General features: G+C 36.0%; 1 protein-coding gene and 1 pseudogene across 7 annotated transcripts in view; both read left to right on the top strand.

The window, feature by feature from the left end:
- LEPR (leptin receptor) overlaps positions 1-22888 on the top strand; it is a 93126-nt gene that overhangs the window by 11515 nt on the left and 58723 nt on the right. For 5 of the 7 annotated variants that reach the window (XM_070468015.1, XM_070468019.1, XM_020877743.2 and 2 more), the window contains 3 exons: positions 8860-8915; positions 12493-12822; positions 14986-15109. In XM_070468015.1, coding sequence (XP_070324116.1) covers positions 8876-8915; positions 12493-12822; positions 14986-15109 — 494 coding nt within the window. In that variant the 5' untranslated portion in view covers positions 8860-8875. Of the gene's footprint in view, positions 1-8843; positions 8916-12492; positions 12823-14985; positions 15110-22888 lie in introns of all 7 variants that reach the window. The other 2 variants (XM_070468018.1, XM_070468020.1) reach the window with 1 other exon arrangement.
- LOC139035392 (U2 spliceosomal RNA) lies at positions 3241-3405 on the top strand (annotated as a pseudogene).

Genomic DNA, 22888 nt, shown 5'->3' with positions numbered 1-22888 from the left:
TTTACTTCTCTCTTTCTAATTTAGATGTTTTCTATTTCTTTTTCTTGCTCAATTGCCCCGGCTGAAACCTCTAATTGAATAGAAAGTGCAGGTGAGTAACGTTATCTGATCCTGCTCACTTAGCAGGGAAGTGATCAGTCTTTTCCCATTGAGTATGATGTTAGCCGGGGCTTCCTTGGTGGTTGAGTGGTAAAGAATCTGCCTGCCAAGCAGGAGAAGTGGGTTCTATCCCTGGATCAGAAAGATCCCTTAGGGAAGAAAATGGCAACCCACTCCAGTATTCTTGCCTGTGAAATTCCATGGACGGAAGAGCCTGGCGGGCTACAGCCCATGGGGTCGCAAAGAGTTGGACATGACTTAGTGACTAAGTAACAGCAACAATAATGATGTTAGCTGTGGGTTATTCACATGCAGCCTTATCAAGTTGGAGAAGTTCTATGTCCTGTTGAATGTTTTTGTCATGAAATAGCATTGGAATTTGTCAAATGCTTTTGCTGTTGACTTGTCATGTCTTTTATTGTATTATTATGATTGATCAAACATTGATTTTCATATTTTAAATGGAACTTGCATTCCTGAGGTAAATCATATTTGATTACAGTGTATAATCCTTTTTATACATTGAAGGGCTTGGTTTGCTAGTATTTTTTGCATCTATATTCATAAGAGATATTGGTCTGTAGTTTCTTTTATTGTGATGTCTTTGTCTAGTTTTGGTGTCAGAGTAATACTGGCCTCATATAAGAAGTTGGGAAGTGTTAAAATACTTGGTTTTATGTTTTTCCCCAGCAATTTTAATAAATTTTGTAACTAAGTTAAACAATTTACATATACTTTGGAATTTTCCACTCCTGTTGTCATTCATGAGTAATGGCAATTTTGTTTCTTTCTTTATAATCCCTAATCTTTTCTTACTTCTCTTTCTGCCTTGCATAGGACCTCAGGTATAATGTTGATTTGAAGTGCTCACAGAATAAATCATTTCACATTAAGAATGATGTTTCTTTCTGACTTTGAATTTTCCTCTCAATACTGCTTTCTCTGCGTGAAATTAAGTTTTGAGATGCTTTTTTCATTATCATAAGTTTAAAATGTATTTTAATCTTGATTATATCTTTTTTTGCCCTGTAGATTACCAAAACCAATTTTTCTTATTGTCTATTAGGACATGGCATTTGTGTAGCTATATTTTTGTTATTTTTTTCCTGCCTTAAAAACACTGTGGACAGAGAATGTGGTCTGTATCTGTATGATTTTAGTCTTTGGATTTGTTTGTAACTTGCCTTATGTCTTTGTACGTGATCAGTTTTTGTAAATGTCCCACTGGTGATTAAAAATAATGTGCCAATTGCAGTTTGGAGGAGCTGAGTTCAATGTATGTCAAATTTGTTAATGTTTTTGTTCCAATGTCATTTGTTAATACTATTTCAGTCTCATATATCCTCACGTATTTATGTTTGCTGTTCTATTTTTTTGTTTCTATACATCAATTGATATAAATTTGTTTTATCAGTTCAAATGCACGCACTTAAAAACTTAAATTTAGCACACAATCATTTTATTATTTAGTCACTAAGTCTTGTCGGAGTCTTTTGCAATCCCATGAACTGTAGCCTGCCAGGCTCCTTTGTACATAAGATTTCCCAGGTAAGAATACTGGAGTGGATTGCCATTTCCTTCCCCATCTATTCATTCTTTAAGGAGAAAGTATTAAAAATTTCTACCATATGTGTGGTTATCTATTGTTTTCCTTGTGATACTCTGAGTTTTCACCATATATCAATGTACTTTGAAGCTACATTGTAATAAGCATATGTTATTTTAAAGTTATACTATATGTATGCATTTAAAATTATTATATATTCCTGCTGAATGGAAGCTTTCATTAATTTGGAGTGATTCTCTTTGGTTATATTTCTGTTTCTATAGGGTATTATTAAGGAGATGTTTAAAAATACATATTTATGTGTTTAACAACCTTTTTCAGTAGTTCTGACTTATGGTTATCCTCATGCTTCCAGTTGGCTTTAAAATGAAAACCAGAAACTTGTAACTCTTAAAACCATATTTCTGAGCTTAAACGTGTAATTAAAGTGAGATTTTGTGTTTGTAAGAAATACCAGACACAGAAATGCTGAATTTGCAGTAGAACATCAATGTCAAATTTAAGTACTATGAACTTGTAAGTTTAAAATCTTTTCTAGGATGCAAACACTCAATATCTCTAAGGTAGGCTATGTGAAATGTTTGTGATATTGATTCTCACTGAATGAAAGTCAGCAAGTTGCTTGTTATTTCATAGAACTGCTAGGCTAGATTCATCCCACTTATACAATTTTATGGTACCAATAGAGTGTCTTCTGAAGTGAATACAGGCCACTGTCAGTGTGGGACAGTATTTGTCTGGCTTTGGTGTCTTTAGGTCTAGTTGACTGGGTTAAAGCTATGACTCTGCTTAGCATAGCATGGAGACTTGCTGAGGGGAGAACAGGGTTATGGGAACCATTGTCTGTGTGCCGTGGATGGTCTTTAAGGAGAGAGTCATACATTTGAGAACTATTTTAGTGAAAATTCCTAGTCCCTGTGGTGGTGATGGTTTTAGTCTCTTAAGTCGTGTCGGACTCTTTTGTGACCCCATGAACTGTAGCCCACCAGCCTCCTCTGTCCATGGGATTTCCCAGGCAAGAATACTGGAATGGGTTGCCATTTCCTTCTCTAGGGGATCTTCCTGACCCAGGGATCAAACCCAAATCTCCTCCATTGCAGGCAGATTCTTTACCGCTGAGCCACCAGGGAAACCCTTTCTGGTACCTATCAGTTCAGTCGCTCAGTTGTGTCTGACTCCTTTCAACACCATGGACTGCAGCACGTCAGGCTTCTCTGTCCATCACCAACTCCCAGAGCTTGCCCAAACTCATGTCCATCGAGTCAGTGATGCCATCCAACCATCTCATCCTCTGTCATCCCCATTTCCTCCTGCCTTCAATCTTTCCCAGCATCAAGGTCTTTTCCAAAGAGTCAGTTCTTCACATCAGGTGGCCAAAGTATTGGAGTCAGCTTCAGCATCAGTCCTTCCAATGAATTTTCAGTACTGATTTCCTTTAGGATTAACTGGTTGGATCTCTTTGCAGTCCAAGGGACTCTCAAGAGTCTCCTCCAATACCACAGTTCAAAAGCATCCATTCTTGGGCACTCAGCTTTCTTTATAGTCCAACTCTCACATCCATACATGACTACTGGATCACTTCTTGGCCTTTTGGCTAAGATCAAGTGTAGTATCTGGTACCTGTGGACCTCTTTATTCAAACTAGGGTAATATGGACTAGTAAATAAAAATGACCCAGCTGAAGACACTCTAAAGGGGCATTGTGGCATTGATATTAATTTTAGTCTTTGCCAATTAGAAAATCCAGAAATAGCACAGACTTAAAAATCTGTATATATATATATGTGTGTGTGTGTGTGTGTTTAATAGTGAGTGAGACAGATACAGAGAAGAGGAGGAGGGGAGGGAATGAGGAGAAGAGAGAGAGAGACTGACTGACTCTACTCTGGGGCTAATAATTTCGATAAAGTTTATGGAAATATATAAGTGCTCTATCTGTTTATGCTAGATAATAGCTAAAGATGTGAGCCAAGTACAGATTCTCAGGAGCATCTATAATGGTATTATAATAGGCTTTAAAAATGTGAACTCATGTTTAAGAACAGCTGTTACCAAATAGCTGTTTAGTGAAGGCGTAGGACAACTTAGTTTTTCTCAGAATTATATTTTCTCATTTTACTTTAACTAGCAGCTGTTATTTGGGCGTCTCAACCTAGAAGATAATCAAACAATTGGATTTCTGTATGCACCAACAATATTTCTGAACCAAACTGGTTTCAGCATGAAGGAGATGAAAGAGAAAAAATAGTACACACGCATGTGTGTGTATGTGTTTATGCATAAACATATAGAGAAAACATACTGGCACATACATAGTAAGCACCTGATAATTGCAGTTGCTGTTAGAAGTGGGTTGCTTTGTCCTCCTCCAGGGTATCTTCTCGACCCAGGGATCAAACCCACATCTCTTAAGTCTCCTGCGTGAACAGACGGGTTCTTTACCACTAGTACCACCTGGGAAGCCCAGTTATATTGTTAAGATGTTATCTGTTAGGATTATGATACCCAGGAGGTAGCTGAGTATTTCTCTAGTGACCTGGGTATTTTACAGTGACACTGTTGCTTAAAGCTCTGCTTTGGGGAAGAAAAGCTTTTCATACAGGACAAACAGTATGTAAACATGTTCTTCCTATAAAAAGTAGTCATCTGGAAAAGGGTTTCTTGGTCTTTTGACTAATACTATTCTGAACTTGCAAATCAGTTCTTATGCAAGAATTCCTATTGTCTTTTATCCATACTTTTGGCTGACCTTTGTTTTAACTTTTCGAAGGTTCTGTTAGAAAACCTTTTTAAAAAATGATACTTATGATATGCTTCATATTCCTCCTCATTCTTCAAAGGGCAGTTAAATCCTCACTCCCCTCTGGAATCTGTTATGATTTATCCAAATTAAGAGTAATCTTCAGTTTCTACTAATTACCACTCTTTCTGGTTGTAATTCTTTAAATCTAAGACATTGTGGATTTCTAAGATACACCACCATTTTTGTAGAAAGGAAAAACTCTGCCTATTTATTTTACAGTGCTTTCTTATCATTTAGAATTCTAGGTTTATACCTACTGAAAGAACTCTTTTAGAATTATTTAGATAAAGATTTTTGTTTATATCATACCACTTTCATAAGGAAAATAAAAGCCAAAAGAAATCCATTAAGGAATTCTTTTTCATATTCAGAATCTGGTTTTTCTGAGTCACTTTTCAATGCAGTGTTGTTGATGTCAATATTTTCTTAAATGGTAGCATTCTCTGGATTATCAAGACTATTTGTGATGTTGAACTTCATAAAAGAGTGATTCACCATGGTTTCTGAGATTTTCTTTTATGTTTGTCCATTTTGCAGATTTTATGCTGACTCTATATTGATCTTAGTAAAAGATGTCCACAAAAGGTTTTCAGACAATACTCAGGGCTCATATTCCTTCCTTCCTCAAAAGGTTTTTAAATAGTCTGATGACTGAAATATTGATGGCTAAAAATTGTCTAGTCTGTCATTAGGAAAGTGTTCCAGTTTGTATGTATGCAGTCAGTGACAACTAGATCACAGCTGCTACCAAGCCATAAGTGGTTATAAGATGACATTGATTTTAACAAAGATCCTGGTGTCAGAAGTGTTAAAATATTGTGAATCTTAGAAGAAATATGACTCTACTCTCTCCCTTTTGTATTTCTTGGAGTTCAACTAATATTCCACTTCTGTGAAACTTTAATAAGCTCCTAGGGCTTTGTTAGTAGCTATTTTCTTTGAAATCCAATAGCACCTTTTAATTTAATTAAAAGGACAAAATAATAAGTTTGCATGAAAATAATCCATGCACCCAGTTACAGAAACTTACTGTAATAAAGCACAGCAGTCCCTTACCCCACTCCCTTCACTTTGTTATTCCTGGTTTTGAGAACAACTGACTTGAACCATTTCTGGTTTTAGCTTTTCCTTTGGCTAACTCTGTAAGGCTAAATAATATGCTTATACTGACTTTTTTCTTTTCATTTATAATCTTTAAATAGATACCATGGTAGGAAGAAATTTATCTTAGTAATTTCACCTTTCTCTCTCTCTCCTCCATTATAATTATATTAATTTTCTGACATCTTTTATTGGTTACATTTAAATTCCACAACCTTTTTTTGCTTCATTCACTATAGATAGTTTCTCTTGACTCCTTATTTCAAGAAGTTGAGCTATTTCCACCCTTTGCCTTCTCACCATCTCTCCTTTTATAATTATACCACCCCAATTTTTTATACTACTCCAACTTTGACAACTGTACAGTGAGAACATTGATGATATTTATGTTTAATATTTGTAAATAAATCTTTCATTTTTGTCTATTTATTGGGCCAAAAAGTTGAAAAATCAATAAATAGCAGCATTAATGCTTTTAGAACTCTGTAAGTATTACTCATCACTAGAACCAAGAAGAGTCCTAGAATCATATTTTGCTCAATATGACTCCTAAGCCACCCAATGGAGAATATTCCTAGAATCAAAGTTAAAGGGATCTCCCTTCTTTCAAGTGGATTAATTCCAGCATTTGCTTAAAATTACGCCATATTTTATTTCAGTTCATATTTAGATCAGGAGTTTTTATAAAGCTTTTTTTTTCAGCTAGCTTATTTTTTCTTCTTGGGAGAAGATTTATGAGTCTTATTTATTAATTCTTAATTTTCAGTGTTTTACTCATACTCTTTATTTTTTCGTAATCCATTCCATTCTTCGTTTTGAAGTCTATTTTGAACTCATATTCTTATTTGGACTAGTGGCTTCAATTTTAGACTATGACTTTCTTTTTTCCCTTGTGTTATTCTGATTTCTTGCTTTATTTTCAAATTTTTGCAGCTTCAGAATCGTAGTATGTTTTGAGTTGTCTTCCATTCTCACTGTTATCTGGCCTTTTCCTTCCAGGGGTCACCTGTACTCCATCTGCTATCTGGACAGGTCATTCTCAAGACTGCAGAGCCATCAACTGGCTTGTAGTCAAGCTTTTCAGGATCCCGAATCCCCAGTCCTTTCCTCATTTACTCCTCATTTTGCCAGAACACAGCATAAAGTTACTTCCGAGAAAGAGAGTCACAGGATGTAAATTTTCTAAGTCATTGTGTTATTTAAAATTTATTTGTTTTGTTTGGATACCTTCTTGATTGGCTAATAGAATTTTAATAATTTTCCATCAGTCATTACTAGATAGTTTTCTGTAATTCAGTGTTTTGAGATAAAACATTTGTTTTAATTAGGTTTCATTGCTTTGGTGATTTTTTTCTTCTCCGGAAACGCTTCTTTTCTCTCTGCAATTCTTAAATGATATGTTTAGGAATGGATTTTTGTTTTCCATTCCTTTTTCTTGGAAGTTGCTAGATTTTTTTTTTTTTTTTTTCAGTTTAAAAACTTGTGTCTCATCAGTTCTTGGAAATTTTCTTATATTATTTCACTGATTATTTTCTCTTTAGTCTGTTTTTCTGGAAATGCTATTGGTTTGTTATGAATCACTTGATCTTATTCCCCACCTCCCACCTTGGGGAGGAATTAATTATGCAAATGTGTTTAAATAAAAGAATGGTTATCTTATGTAAGGAAGAACAATATGATCTGTTGGTCACTTAACTCAGTGAATCAGTTGAATTAAAGTGAGTCAAATCAATTATTGGGCTGAATTACTTAGTCATTAGTCAGCTCAGTCAAAACACTTAGTCTAGTGATATGTGTATTTGCAACATACCCTGATTATGAAATTGCCTTCGGGTTTATTCTGTGAGACAATGTTGTATCAGAAAGAGGTAGCATAAAAAAGCTGGGAGGACTTTGCACACATTTAATACCGTTAGATAATGAAGATGCCACACTGAATTGGTTTCTAGAAATCCTTAAGATACATTGTGGGATCAAGTGTGTAAAGAACCAAAATTCTGGTGAAAAACTCAGAGTCTGACAAACAAATTTACTAGACTACCAAATGGTCATACTCACCCATCTTTTTCCTAAGAGTTATTTAAGTTGTGAACTAAACAGGCATGTTTTTCTGTTTGCTTGTCATGTGCTACTGGTTCTCAGATACAATTTATAAGACATGTTTCTCACTTAATACTTTATAATATTCTTTGTGATCAAGCTGTGATTTCTGTTTTAAACTAAAGCCTCTCAGAATCATAAGCAGCTCTGAAAGGGATTGTAGGGATTGATTGTTCTTGAGTCTGATGAGGAAACTGAGATCAAGAATGGTGATGTCCCAAGTCCTACACCTGATTCATCAAAAGAGCCTCAATTGGTATCCAAGACTTCTGATACCTAATTCAGGGCTTTTTACCTCAGATTAATTTTCATATAGTGAACTGAATCCCAAATATAAGATAATAAAAAAGACTGGAACACCAAAAACCTTTAATGTTTCCTTATAAATCTAAGCTAATGTATTTAAATTACACTCTCATTTGATTTCATGACATAGTAGTAAAAATAATCTTATTTGTGGTATATTTCAAATTGGGTAGAATTCATGGGAAAGTTTGAAGTCAACCCTATCATCTGCATGTATGAAGCTGTCAAACTCTCCTTCAATTACCGATAACTTGCTAATGTTAATATTGTATGTGAGCTAGGTCACTTCAGTTGTGCCCGACTCTGCGACAGGGGTTTCCAAAACCATATTGCAAAAGTTTCTCCTCTTCATTGAAAATAAATATGCAGTTCATTACCTATGCTATAATCACTCAGCTTTGTGGTATCACAGTAAAGATAAAGACTATAGGAAATGAAAGGAATTTAAGAATTGAGCGCACACACACACACACACACACACACACACACAAAGTGTGATATTTATGATGTTAGGTCGCCTCTACATATTTAACTGGCATTGTAAGCTTTTTTTGTTTAGTTAAAAATTCAGTCTCATCTATGATCCCTGTCCTGGTTTGTCATGTCATGAAGGAACACTGCCATTTTTTTGATTAAGCCATATATGAATGTATTGCTTATGTTTTAACTCTATAAAGTAGCATGTGCATAGGAATGAACCTATAACTTACAGTTTTACATTCATGTTAAATGCTGATACTGATCCAGAGTATTATTATTGGATTACAATTTAAAGAATTCTTAATTTTAATCCTTTTCCTTTTATATTTTCCCATAGAAGGCTTGTGTACATGTCATTTTTTTTTAATGTGTGTGTACTGGTTTTAGATTTACTGTTTTTTAGGTGTACTTCTCTGAAGATGCTTTGTCAAAAATTCTGTGTGGCTTTGTTACATTGGGGTAAGTTATTTACTTTTAAAATGTCCATATATGAGGTAGAGATTTCACCCTTAAAGATGTTGTTTCATTTAATGGCTGACTAAATTTCCCATTTACAGTTAGGAATTCTCTTGCCCTTGACTAAAAATGCAAACCAAACAAAAATGGAAGTGTGAAAGTGAAAACTCTTCCCAGCCTCCTGGAAACAATGTGATTGGTGTCCTTCCAGAAACATACTCACCCTCCCGACCCCCCACCCCCCCCACCACACTCATATCTCCAGTCACAAAAATAGAATTGGTCTGTCTATTCTGCTTTTTTCCTGCTTAACAGTTTTTCAGTTTATTCTCATAGCTTTTCTTGTTAGTGTTCATTAATATACTTATTTGTTTAATGATTGCATAACAATGAACTGTATGAATGTACCTTATATTATAAACTTATTTGAACAATTCCCATTGTTAGACATTTCTTTTCCTGTAATAAATAATGCTACATTGAAATTCATATACATACATCTTTGTGTATTTGGGAGAGTATTTCTATAGATTAATTTCTGAGGAGGAATTTGTTATGTTGAGTAGTAAACACAAGTTTGAATTTGATGGGTACTGTGAAATCTCCTCCAAGCTCTTTGCCTTTTGCAGTCTGACATGAGTATATGTAAGTGGTAGCACAGACAGTAGAGAACCTGCCTGCAATGCAGAAGACCCGGGTTCAATCCCTGGGTTGCAAAGATCCCTGGAGAAGGGAGTGGCTACCCACTCCAATGTTCTTGCCTGGAGAATCCCATGGACAGAGGAACCTGGTGGGCTACAGTCCATGGCATGGGATCACAAAGTGTCGGACACGACTGATTAACACACATTTGATTGCATTCCTGCCAAAGATACGTGTTATCATTCCTTTACTTGGAAATAACATACAATGACATTTAAATATTTTGATTTTATTTAGCAAATGTAGCATTATTAAATTACAAATATATATATATATATATCAGATGATCATCAAAACTTTAATTCTCTGTATCTAGGACTGGTTTACTTGGTGATAATATTTAAAATGAATGGCTATCATATAGAATAACAGATTTATTCTAAAATGGAAAAGAAATTTCATTTAAATGGTATTCCCCATTATGATTCTGGTAAACAATGACAAGAAAATGTTATAAGGGGATATTATCAAGGGATTGTGTATGCCTTGAGAATTCCCACCTTGACTACCACCAGAAGATTATGTTCAAAAATTAAATGTATACTGGTCTTCCTCCTACTTATTGCGGGAATATCCTGGAGAGAAAGCATTCTTTTAAAATCTTGTTTTAACTTTCTGTGAAGCATAGCAGGCTTCTGTTTGAAAGTAGTCACACAATGCCAGTAACTTTTGAGTATATAGATATGGTTTTCTCAGGTCCACTTATACTTGGGATTTTTTAAAATAGTGAATACCATGGTACTGATGATCCAAGCTTAGTTGAATCTGCAGATGCAGAGGAGTTGTGTATACAGAGGAACTGTGTATAGAGAGGACCAACTACAAGTTAGATGCAGATTTTCCACTGCTTAGAGGGTCAGTGCCCTGAACCTGCCCATTGTACTATTCTCAATGGTTTCTTACAGCATTCTAGAAATATTTTGACTTTTTAAACTCAAATCATCTAATTTAGATTGTGTTCCAAGTCTTTGAAATTAAAGTCAGGCTGTCTTTAACAAAACCACTTCTCCCCCCCCCAGCAACCATTACCTCTGTATCAACTGGTTCTGAGCATCTCTTTGGTTACTCTAGTCTTTAAAGGTGCCCTGAGAAGCTTTCCTATGACTCTTCTATCTTACACATGCTATTGTTTGTTATTGTAGCCATCTATATAGCTACAGAAAATATCCAGGATAATCCTGCTGTTACAAAATTCAGAAAAACTGGACCACAAGGGACTATGAAAGAAAGATAACCTTCTCTCTTATATTCTCTAATTTTTATTAGGTTCCATGGTAATGTTTTACATTGGTTTTTCAAAAGGTTTGTGGTTTGGTCAAGTTTTGTGAATCAGAAGATGTCTGGGGCCTCATTGTATAACATATGACAATACATATCATATGATAACATAAACTTATGCCTTTAGATGAATACTCTGGACTCCTTGCCATTTAGGGTTCATTTTTTGGGAAAGAAATATCATTTGAAAAGGAAGCATGTAAACAAAATAGAATCATCTTTTAATTAAGCTGATTCAGTAGTTACCATGTGACATTCATTATTACATTTTAATTTTCAAATACTTTGAGGGTTTTAGTCTAATTTCAGTTTAGTCAACTGAATCTTCCATGTGCAGCTAGAGAATATAATGTTTTTAATTAGTATTTATTGTTTTGTAAAATGAAAGAAACACCCTAATTTCTTTTCAGTGAGAAGTTCTAATTTCAAAAACACATGTTAGAAGGATTGAGTCCAAAGGATCACAATTGCAATGACAATTCACTTTTGATGATCTTATGATACCTAATTGTTCAGTGTGGGAAAAATAATATTAGTTCCTGTCAGTCATTTTTGTCTTAATTTTTATATCTGATACATATTTTGATTAATATTTATAGAGAGCTCTAGAAACCAAAGTAAGAGTCATTACTTGTGTATTTGAATATTTTTACATGTTTTACTTTTGTAATTTAGCACTTTTGTGACTTGATTTTAAAAATTTCTGTTTTCTTACATTTTAACATTTACCATAGTCTAATTCAAAGGTCTCACTCTATAGACTCCATGCAAAATTCTTAGAATTCTCATTCTGCATTGCTTTGTATATGAGGCAACACAGTTGTTGGATGATTAGAATAACTTGTAAAAGAAAGAATTATGGAGAATTAATTATTTTATTTTCAAACAATTATTTAAAAAAACAAGTATCACTTTTAAGGTTTTCTGTAAGGGTACAGGTTTATAAAATTGTTCTTAATTTTATGGGTGAGTGTTACATTATCTTTAATCAGCAGTGAATGTTTCCTGTAAGAAGTCTGTCATGGTTCATCAATTATTGGAGGATACTAAGGACATATCTTACATGATACCGTATATCTGGAGAATCATGGGCATATTCAGGAAATGATCCAGCTGTTCTGATGTTGAAGACAAACCCTTTCTAAAATCACTCATTGAAAGTAGTGTTAACATTTTGGCATTATTCTCCTTAAGAAATATTAAAACATCACTTTAATATTTGCTTATTTAATTGCACATCCAGATGCCGTTATGCTGGAAGTCCGTTAGAGTAATTTATTTTTTTTGGAAAAGGAAATTGAAATATTTAGCTGTAATTTACTTTCGCTAAAATATAAATATGAGTTGTTAGATTAATGGGGAAAATGAAGTGTGAATTTCCATAAAGGGTTGCTAAAGAGTCAAGTTATCTCTATAAATAAATGTACCCTCTTAAGTATAACTCATTGTTCAGTGGAAGCACAGAGTTATGCACTAGGCACTGATTGAGCACTTAGAAAGTTTAACAATAACTACATCATTTAATCTTAGATACTTCCTATTGATATCATAATCAAAATGATTAATTGCTTTTTTCTGTGTCTCTTAAATGTCCTAACAGAATTTATTTATGTAATAACTGCGTTTAACTTGGCATATCCAATTACTCCCTGGAAATTTAAGTTGTCTTGCATGCCATCAAATACAACATATGACTTCCTCTTTGCTCCTGGAATCTCAAAGAACACTTCAAATTTGAATGGACGTTATGAGGCAGTTGTTGAAACTAAGCTTAATTCAAGTGGTACCTACTTATCTAACTTATCATCCAGAACAACTTTCCACTGTTGTTTTTGGAGCGAGGAAGATAAAAACTGCTCTGTATATGCAGACGACATTGAAGGGAAGGCATTTGTTACAACAGTAAATTCTTTAGTTTTTCAACAAACAGGTAAGTATTTTAATGTTCCAAGCATTAGTTGTTACTTAACTATATTGGATAAAATATTTTCATTCTCTGAAACTTATGTGAAATAGATGTCTCTGGATGTGATTCTGAGCAAATATTACCATTTTTTATTAGTAATAAAATTAGAATTATCATGTGACCAAACTAATAAGTCCCCAATTTTATGTCCCATGAAAATAAAAATGTAAATGAGGGAATTTTTTAACCTTAAGATATATTTTTATAGTCTTCTAAATTTGCTTTAAAATAAAAAAGTATACCTTATTATTTTTAAATAGATAAAATATCAAATGGCAGATAATCCTGTTGAATTAATTAAATTCTAAAGTAAGTAAGGAATCTCAGTAGCCAATGCATATATTTTAAATCACTTTTTTTTGTTGTTTAAGTGTAATGCATACTGAACGTAGCTAACTAATTAATAATTTTGCATCTGGAAATATAAACAACGAAGTTATCTCCAAGCCTTCTGGAAGAGCTAAATAGAACAGAGACAATTGACTTAGCACGATAAACATCTATAATATGAAAATAAAGGCATACATTAATATAGTACTCCTATGTAGGGTTCATCAGAATTTCTCAACCTCAAAATTTTTGACATCGTGGGCCAGGTAATTCTTGGTTATGGGGGACTGTTTTGTGCATTATGCCAATGGCTCAGTGGTAAAGAATCCACCTGCAATGCAGGAGACACAGGAGCCATGGATTTGATCCCTGGGTTGGGAAGATTCCCTGGAGAAGGAAATGACAACCCACTCCAGTGTTCTTGCCTGGAGAATCCTATGGACAGAGGAGCCTGGCGGGCTACAGTCCAGAGGGTCGCAAGCAGTTGGACATGACTGAGCTGCTAAGCTCAAGCACAGGTTGTTTAGAAGCATCCCTGGCTTCCACCCAGTTGATGCCTGTAAAACTCACTCTGCAGTAGTGACAATCAAAACGGATCTCCAAACTTGGCTGCATGTCCCTTGGAGTGCCAAAGCACCGCTGATTAGATGGAAGAAATACTTTGTTGAGATCAGGTTAGGAGTAAGGATAAAGCATAACTGTGCAATAAAATCAGAGTTTTAAAACAAGTTAGAAGTAATACTTCCTAGTGTCTCTGTCTTTAGGCATTTAATTTTAAATGAACTTTTAAAATTTGTAATGGAGCTTAACTTCGCCATTCCAATGATTGTTGGATATATTAAGAGTGGACTTAAAATGTGAAGGTCCTTGTGACTAGCCTTGAAGTGATCCAGAAATGTTAGCACTTTTTTCAGTTATCAAGTGAAATGATTATGATGCTGCAGATTTTAATTTATGTGTAGATCACAGAGTTGGACACAACTGAAGCGACTTCGCAGCAGCAGCAGCAGCAGCAAGGGCTATTAACTATTAGTGAGTTTAATTTTGTGTAACTAAAGTTACTAGGTTAAGTGGTGGTTACTGAGAATTTCCATGTAATTTTCTGCCACATGGGCTATTTACTTCATAAGGCTCAACTTATGCAAAGTCACTACTAGCTAGAAATTCTCCAAATGGGGAAATATGTTAGTATTGCTTAAGATGCTTTAGGTGTTGTATTAAATTAGTCATAATTTTTAGCTGTTGCTGTGCGTGCTTTCTAAATTACAAATCACCAATAGTTTGTCATTGTCAGGTGAATTTTTCAGTATACAGTGAAATATACTCTCATTATTTGTATGTGGGGCCTATAATATTACAATAACAAAAATTTAAGATATGCATCATATTGGTGATTCCAGTGTGAATCACCATGCTTTCCTGCTAATGCAGACACAGAAATGCTGCACTCAATTTGCTGTACTTTGATAGTTCATGTTCTCTTGTCTCTTGGAAAGTGGGGATGAACTGAACGAGGTGAGTTTTGGGGTCTTCTGTCCTACATAAGTGGTTTAAGATTTAAAAAAATTTGAGAAGCAATAATTGAATTTAATTCTCTTACTTTACGAAGAAGGAAACTGAAGGCCAAAGGGACTAAATGGGCACAGACATATGACCAATTAGAGCTTGTTCTTTTTCTCTCAGAATGGACAGTGGTAGTTGTATCAGAACACTGGTAAATTTAATTTAGCCCTTCCCTTTCATTGGGCTGTTCAGAATGTTTTTTTTCAGATTTAATTTAGTTTATTTTTAATTCAGGTGCAAACTGGAACATACAGTGCTGGATGAAAGAGGACTTGAAATTATTCATCTGTTATATTGAGTCATTGTTTAAGAATCCTTTCAAGAATTATGACCTTAAGGTCCATCTTTTATATGTTCTGTAAGTACCAAATAAATAAATTTGGACATTCCCATGACACAATTTTTTTCTGAAATACAAGAGCTTCCATATACAGAAGTAGACTATGAAAGCTCTCCTATCCCTGTATTTGCTTTTATATCAGTGTACATTTCTATATTTTTTGTATGACTTCCTGCTCCATCAAGTTTTCTCTTTACTCCTCATATTGGTTCAGGTAGCAAGACATTGTAGATGTGGATGGGCATATATTTGCAAAAAAGTGTAAACTCAACTCAGAAGTCTTAGGTATTTGACTGAAGAAAGGGGGAAAGTTTATATTTATTTTTCTGGTAGATTTTTCTTTCATATTTGATCTTATTATTGTCTTGAAAATGTATGTGCTTAATATATGTTTGTGCTAGGTAGAGAGCCACAACAGTGGTTTTGAACAGCCATACTTACAATTCTTACAGTAAATACACCATTCAAGTTTTTCTAATAATTCCAGTGATAATACCTACCACTCCTATTTGAATTAAAATAAAATTATTTGGCTGTGCTGCATGGCATGTGGGATGTTAGTTCTGCAACCAGGGACTGAACCTTCAGCCCATGCAGTGGAAACATGGAGTCTTAACCAATGGACATCCAGGGAAGTCCTTGAATTCTAAGTCTTTAAAATTCTTTCTCATTTGTTGTTACTCGCCTCCCTCAGTTCTGCTGTTATTGAGGTGCTATAAATAAGGGGCAAATTGGGGCCTCTGGTGGTCCAGTAGTTAAGACTCTGTGCCCCCAGTGCAGGTGGCATGGGTTCGAGCCCTGATCAGAGAACAGGATGGTGCATCCTAAAAAAAAAAAAAAATTAAGGGGCAATGTGCCAGAAACTGTCCATATAAAGACGAATAGAGACAGAAAGCAGAATGATGGCTGCCGGGGACTAGAGGAGGGGTAATGAAGCATTCTTGTTTAAATGGGTGTAGAATTTCAGTTTGGGAAGATGACAAATGTTCTGAAGTTGAATGGTAAAGATGGTTACCCAACAGTGTGAATGTTCTTAGTGTCACTGAATTTTGTACACTTAAAATGGTATATGTTGTGTACATTTTATCATAGTAAAAATATTTAAAGAACACAGATGTCAAAAAAAGGATGTATTCAGACACTTTACTAAATGTGTGTTTTACTTCAACTTTTTAAAATAACTGGAATAGTTGACTTATATGTTTCTTCTCACTATTTTGCCATATGTTGTCCTATGTATTTATAGACTCCATAGTTAGATAGATCTGTGTTCATAACTGTTACATCTTCTTGATATACTTGCCCATTAACCTTACACAACACTATTCTTTGTTTCGCCTCATGCTTTTAATTTTGAAAATGTATTTGTCTTATATTTAAAAAAAGAATAGTTATAGTCTCTGCTCTTGAGCCATTCATAGGTTAATGATTTGGACAGATAGGTACAAATATGTCTCAAAATAGGGTTTGAATTTTAGTGATTACTGATGTGGGAGCACAAGACTGATGTGAGAGCCTCAGGTGAGGAAGTCTAGTGTACTGGTGGGAAAAGAGAGGGGTGAAGGTTTCCCTGGGAAGGAGACAGCTGCATTGACATTGCAAGGATGAGTGAGCTAATAACCAAATATGAAAAATTTCTGGTGTAAAGGTAAATAAGACAAATTTTAGAAGAACCAAAGCTACTATCATCCTTATTTTTCTACTGATTATCAGACTGTAGTTAATATTTACAACTTAGGTCAAACTGCTGGACTGATTTTTTCTTTTGGCCCTGCCACGTGGCTTACAGGATCTTAGTTCCCTGCCCAGGGAGCAGACCAGCGCCCTCTGCAGTGGAAGTGCTAGATCTCTAACCACTGGACTGCCAGGGGATTCCCCCAACTAATTTTCAACGTCACCCTAGGAGTAGAACGGATAAGAGCCCCCCTGCTGTCTCATCTGGACATTGAGTGTGATCATTTTCACCTTTGATGCTGGTCACTAGATAAGTCTAGAAGTCCCTGCAAACCCCTGCTGCTTTAATGAGTGCAGTTCTCATTGGGGCCAGTGTCTTGAATGGGAGTATCTGATTGGTGAGAATGTGTTATATCTATCTGCCAGTGTTTAAGTCAGTCTAACAGAAGAGTAGCTTTTCCAGGCAGGTGCTGGGGGCAGCTAGTAGGTAAATGTCCACAACAGAAATGACTGGGCTGCAAATCTCGAGAGGCCCAAGAAGCCTAGCTGAGTAGTGAAATGGGGAAGGTGGAGGAGTAATGGGCAATGCACAGCCAAAGAACATCTGAAGAATGGGAAAGAATGAGCTTGCTTTTAGTTTATAGAAAATGACCCAGCAGAGAGAGAAAAATTGAAGATATGGTAGAAGGTGACACATTGAATATTTGTGACAGAGAGTGAATAGTTGAATAAGCAAGTTCCAGAAAAAGATTACAGATGAAGGGTTGGTCTTAAAGCAAAGGAGACTCGCCACAACTTCTGGGTCTTGAGCGAAGAAAGGAAGCACTGTGGTTGATGAGGATATATTTGACCTCTGGGGCATAAAGTTTCCTGCTTTATTTAACCAAAACACATTTTAGCTCAGAGGAACTAATTACAATGAAGTACATTTTTGTGATGGTCTGAATACTTTGGTGGTGATCAAAATCTCACTAGGTGCCATTCGAGAGCATTTCAAATATTATCAGTGAGGTAGGGTAATGTGCCAGTTTGATAGCTCTATGACCATGTGTAAGGATTTATATTTTATAATGTGTAGGTCATAGTTATGTCTGGAGGTCTGCACTTTATGAGAAAGATATTATATATGAATATATCAGAGCATTTCAAAATTGCATAGTAAATTAGTGATAGCTGATAATTTGAACTTTAGTCAGCTAAGTGGTCTTTGGTCTGTTCATCTAAATGGACCCAGAAAAATGAGAAAATTATAATATTAAATAGATTTTTCAACTTGGTCATATGATGAATTTAGTAGATTCTTTCAACTTTCTTTTATTTTGAACACAGGTTACTAAAAATATCAATATAGGAAAACCTGGCCTAATTGCATACCTTTTGAGAAATGTCTTGGTTTTTTTTTCTTTCCACTTATTAAAATAAATAATTTTTATTATTTTTGGCCATACCACGTGGTATGTGGGATCTTTATTCACCAGCCAAGGATTGAACCCTGGTCCCCTGAAGTGGACATGTGGAATCTTAACCACTGGACTGCCAGGGAATTCCCATTTGCCACTTTATTTGTACTCTTCACTGTATAATTTGGTTAATATGTCCATTTTATCAACTGTCATATGCTGTTTCTGGCTTGAATGCTATTTTTGTGTACATCTTTGGGCAATACATCTCCAAATAATTTAAATAACACTCTTCAGCTCAGGAGGAAGAACTGGCCAATATAACAGATGAAACCTCTATGGAATAGGAAATCTATAATGATGATTACTATAGAAAAGTTTTTCATCCAAATCACCTCCCCAAGGCACTAGAGAATTCACAAGAGAACTCTTTCAAATGCTTCTATGTGTAAAGTATATTTTTAAAGGGAACTAAAATCTATTGTTTAAAAGGAATTTAAAGCCTTATAAATATGTCCCTTAAGGAAAAGCATTGTTTGAACTCAGATATTAATGTTTGTCAGAGAATCCAAAAGAGAGCTACAACAGATATTTGCTATTTTGAAATTTTCTCTTAAACCTACAAAGGAAATCTCGTCTTCTTTTGTGAAGTCCGCCTATGAGTACATCAGACACTGAACTGAGTATAGGGAACAGTGTTAAGCAATTCAGACTCAACCCTTGCCCTCTTGGACCTAATAGTAAAGATAAGGAACATAAAGTTTGAAAATGCTGTGATGTAATACATATGGGGACTTGCAGAAACATGTGCTAGGAGTATCTGTTTAGATTATAAAGGAGGGAGAGAAGAATGAACCAGAGAGAATGAAGAGCATTTGCAAAAAACACAGTCAAGTAAAGACATGTGAGAACTTGAAATTCCCAAATGTGTGGCTGGTAAGCTGGGGAATGATGAGAAATCAAGGTGGATAAGTAAGCTAGGATCATGAGGGAGTTTGGGCTTTTGTAACTGCTAACACCTAGTTTACCTTGTCTCTTCAGAATCACTCTTGTCAGCATTCTTGGTGATTTCAGCACCCACCTGGATGGTCTTCAATTTCTTGAAAGCTTTATTTTGACTCTTCTTGTTTTCACCACATCTAGTTCACCCCTTCTCATGGATCTTGCCACTGCTGATAAGCTGAATCTTTTTTATAATTTCAGTTTCAAGGATCCTACTCTGACCATCTCTCCCCCAACCTCTCATATTAGGCTGACTCCCTTTATTACCTCAACCTCCTTCAGTCTAAGCCAAAGTGTTTCTGCTATAATTCTCTCATAAGATCACACAGCCTCCTGGGAATCTTACTAGGGTTCACTCCGTTAGATAAAAGCCCATAGATCCCTTAGAAATAAGCTCTTCCCTGCCTTCCCTTTGATTTTTACTCAGAAGCCATTTCTTAGATTTAACATTGTTTGCCAACTGGAGAGGCTGAAAATTTCACAACTCTCAAGTACTGTTAATAGTTCTTTTGTCTAACACCCCTTTCTCAAGGATTCTCTCTCCTCTTGCAGCAAGAAGGAACAAGAGGCACTTTCAACACTTGTTTGGAAATGCCTGTAGAGAGATCACCAGTTCAGTGGACACCTTCTATTCTGTCCACAGAACTGCAGATGTGTTATGTAGCTTTCGGCCACAACATAGGAAGATCCTATTTCCTCCAGTCTCCAATCACATATTCCTCACTTCCTTTCATGACCACTGGCAGTGTCCTTAAAATGTAGATTTCTGCCAATAGTCTCTTCAAGGTATTTCAGGCTTTCTCCACATGCTTCTCCAAATACTTCCAGCCTCTGTCCATCACCTAGTTCAAAAACCACACCCACATTTTTAGGTATTATAGAAGCACCCCACTTCCAGGTACTGGTATCTTTCTTGGCTATCTATGCCATGTAATAAATTACCCCAAATTTAGTAGCCTAAAACAAAAATCATTCATCATTTCATAGCTTCTATGGGTCTGGAACCCAGCTGTAACATCTGGAGACATCTGCTTCAATGTCTTTCACAGGCTGCCATGCAGATGTCAGCTAGGACTGCAGTTATTTTAAGGTTCAATTTTAGGAGGATCTATTTGCAAGCTCACTCCCTTGGCTTCCAAGTTCCTCATGGACCACTGGTCAGAAAGCTTTGTCTCTCCCTGGCTTTGACAGGAGGCCTCCCTCAGTTCTTTGTCTCATGGATTCTCCATAGAGCACATCACAGTATGGCAGCTGGCTTCCCTTAGAGAGAGCCTGAGAAACTCACTGATGATCTTGCTTCTGGTTTTCACTGGGAAAACAGGAGTGGGGGTGCGAGTTCACATTTTTGCTTTTCTCACCAAAATCTAACAGCCTGCTGATGTCTGTGCCTGTGCAGTTTTCCTAGTCATCTTTAACTGCTAATGTGTTCCACTATAAAATGAACCCTTTCTTCTGTGTTTTGAGTCCCATCCCCTGTTGTCACTCAAGGAATTTGTTCTTGCAATTATTTCCTCTTGTTCCTGCATCATCAAGTTTTCCTCTCAGCCAATACATATGCTGCAATACCTCTCATTTACTTTTGAATTTCTGTTTGAATTGGAATATAATTACTTTACAATGTTTTGTTAGTTTCTGCTGTACTGCAATGTGAATAAGCTCAAATTATAAATATACCTCCTCCCTCTTAAGCCTTCCTCCCACCTCCCCATCGCACCCCTTTAGGTCATAACAGAGCACTGAGCTGAGCTCCCTGCCATATAGCAGCTTCACCCTAGCTATCTCTTTTACACACGATAGTGTGTTTATATCAGTGCCGCTGTCTCAATTCATCCTACCCTCTCCTTCCCCTCCTGTGTCGACAAGTCCATTTTCTACGTCTGTCTCTATTCCTGCCCTACAGATATGTTCATCAGTACCATTTTTCTAGATTCCATATATATGCATTAATATACAATATTTATTTTTCTGTCTCTGACATACTTCACCCTGTATGACAGACTCTAGCTTCATCCAAATCATTACAAATGACTCAATTTCATTTCTTTTTATGGCTGAGCAACGTTCAATTATGTAAATGTGGTATATATATTATATATACCAAACCAAATCAATAACTCCCATTTAAAACATAGATTTCCTTGATCACAAATTTCCAACAAGTAATTACCCAGTCTCACTACTGCCTTTAAAGAAAACCAAGTTTTGAACTATGTAAATACAATTTTCAGAAGTTAATACAAAAAGGTCAATAAAAGTGGCTTCTGGCCATGAGGGAATAATATATTCTGGAATCACTCCTCTGTTATAAATAATTAGAAAACCTGATAAAAGAAGACACATCTATTTTCAGATACTGGACAAAGTCAAAACAGAACAGTGATTCCTGAGAGAAGGAAACAAAGCAAGTTCTATATTATTCAGGTTTTCTGGGCTGGAGGCAACTTCCAGGACATGGTACAAGGTGGGGGAACTCAAACAGAAGCCTACAATATTGCTGAACTGGGGAGACAAGAGAGAGGAGTTCAGAATAAAATGGGGCTTGATTAATGGAGCAGAATACTCAAAGCAGAGAGGTACAGAAGAACTAGCATTCAGTTCAGTTCAGTTCAGTCACTCGGTCAAGTCTGACTCTTTGCAATGCCATGGACTGCAGCACGCCAGGCCTCCCTGTTCATCACCAACTCCCAGAGTTTACTCAAACTCATGTCCATTGAGTCGGTGAGGCCATTCAACCATCTCATCTGCTGTCGTCCCCTTCTCCTCCTGCCTTCAATCTTTCCCAGCATCAGAGTCTTCTCAAATGAGTCAGTTCTTCGCATTAGGTGGCCTAAGTATTGGAGTTTCAGCTTCAACATCAGTCCTTCCAATGAACATTCAGGACTGATCTCCTTTAGGATGGACTGTTTGGATCTCCTTGTAGTCCAAGGGACTCTCAAGAGTCTTCTCCAACACCACAGTTCAAAAGCATTAATTCTTCAGCACTCAGCTTTCTTTACAGTCCAACTCTCACATCCGCTTTCTGCCATAAGGGTGGTGTCATCTGCATATCTGAGGTTATTGATATTTCTCCCGGCAATCTTGATTCCAACTTGTGCGTCTTCCAGCCAAGCATTTCTCATGAGGTACTCTGCATATAAGTTAAATAAGCAAGGTAACAATATACAGCCTTGATGTACTCCTTTCCCTATTTGAAACCAGTCTGCTGTCCCATGTCCAGTTCTAACTATTGCTTCCTGACCTGCATACAGGTTGCTAAAGAGGCAGGTCAGGTGGTCTGGTATTCCCATCTCCTTCAGAATTTTCCACAGTTTATTGTGATCCACACAGTCAAAGGCTTTGGCATAGTCAATAAAGCAGAAATAGATGTTTTTCTGGAACTCTCTTGCTTTTTTCATAATCCAATGGGTGTTGACAATTTGATCTCTGGTTCCTCTGCCTTTTATAAAACCAACTTGAACATCTGGAAGTTCACGGTTCACGTATTGTTGAAGCCTGGTTTGAAGAATTTTGAGCATTATTTTACCAACATGTGAGATGAGTGCAATTGTGCGGTAATTTGAGCATTCTTTGGGATTGCCTTTCTTTGGGAATTAGCATTGGGGTTGCCTTGATTCTTTGTCGAAATACTAGTCCATCCATGATCTTGGGAAAGAAAACTTCTTGAAAAAGAAGTTACTAGAACTGTAAGCTAAGGAATTCCCAGAATTCACACAGGGCCAGG

Source organism: Odocoileus virginianus, chromosome 5, assembly GCF_023699985.2.
Source record: "Odocoileus virginianus isolate 20LAN1187 ecotype Illinois chromosome 5, Ovbor_1.2, whole genome shotgun sequence".
NCBI lineage: Eukaryota > Metazoa > Chordata > Mammalia > Artiodactyla > Cervidae > Odocoileus > Odocoileus virginianus.
The sequence above is the reverse complement of the archived record's forward strand: the minus strand, read 5'-3'. Positions and strand labels throughout refer to the sequence as shown.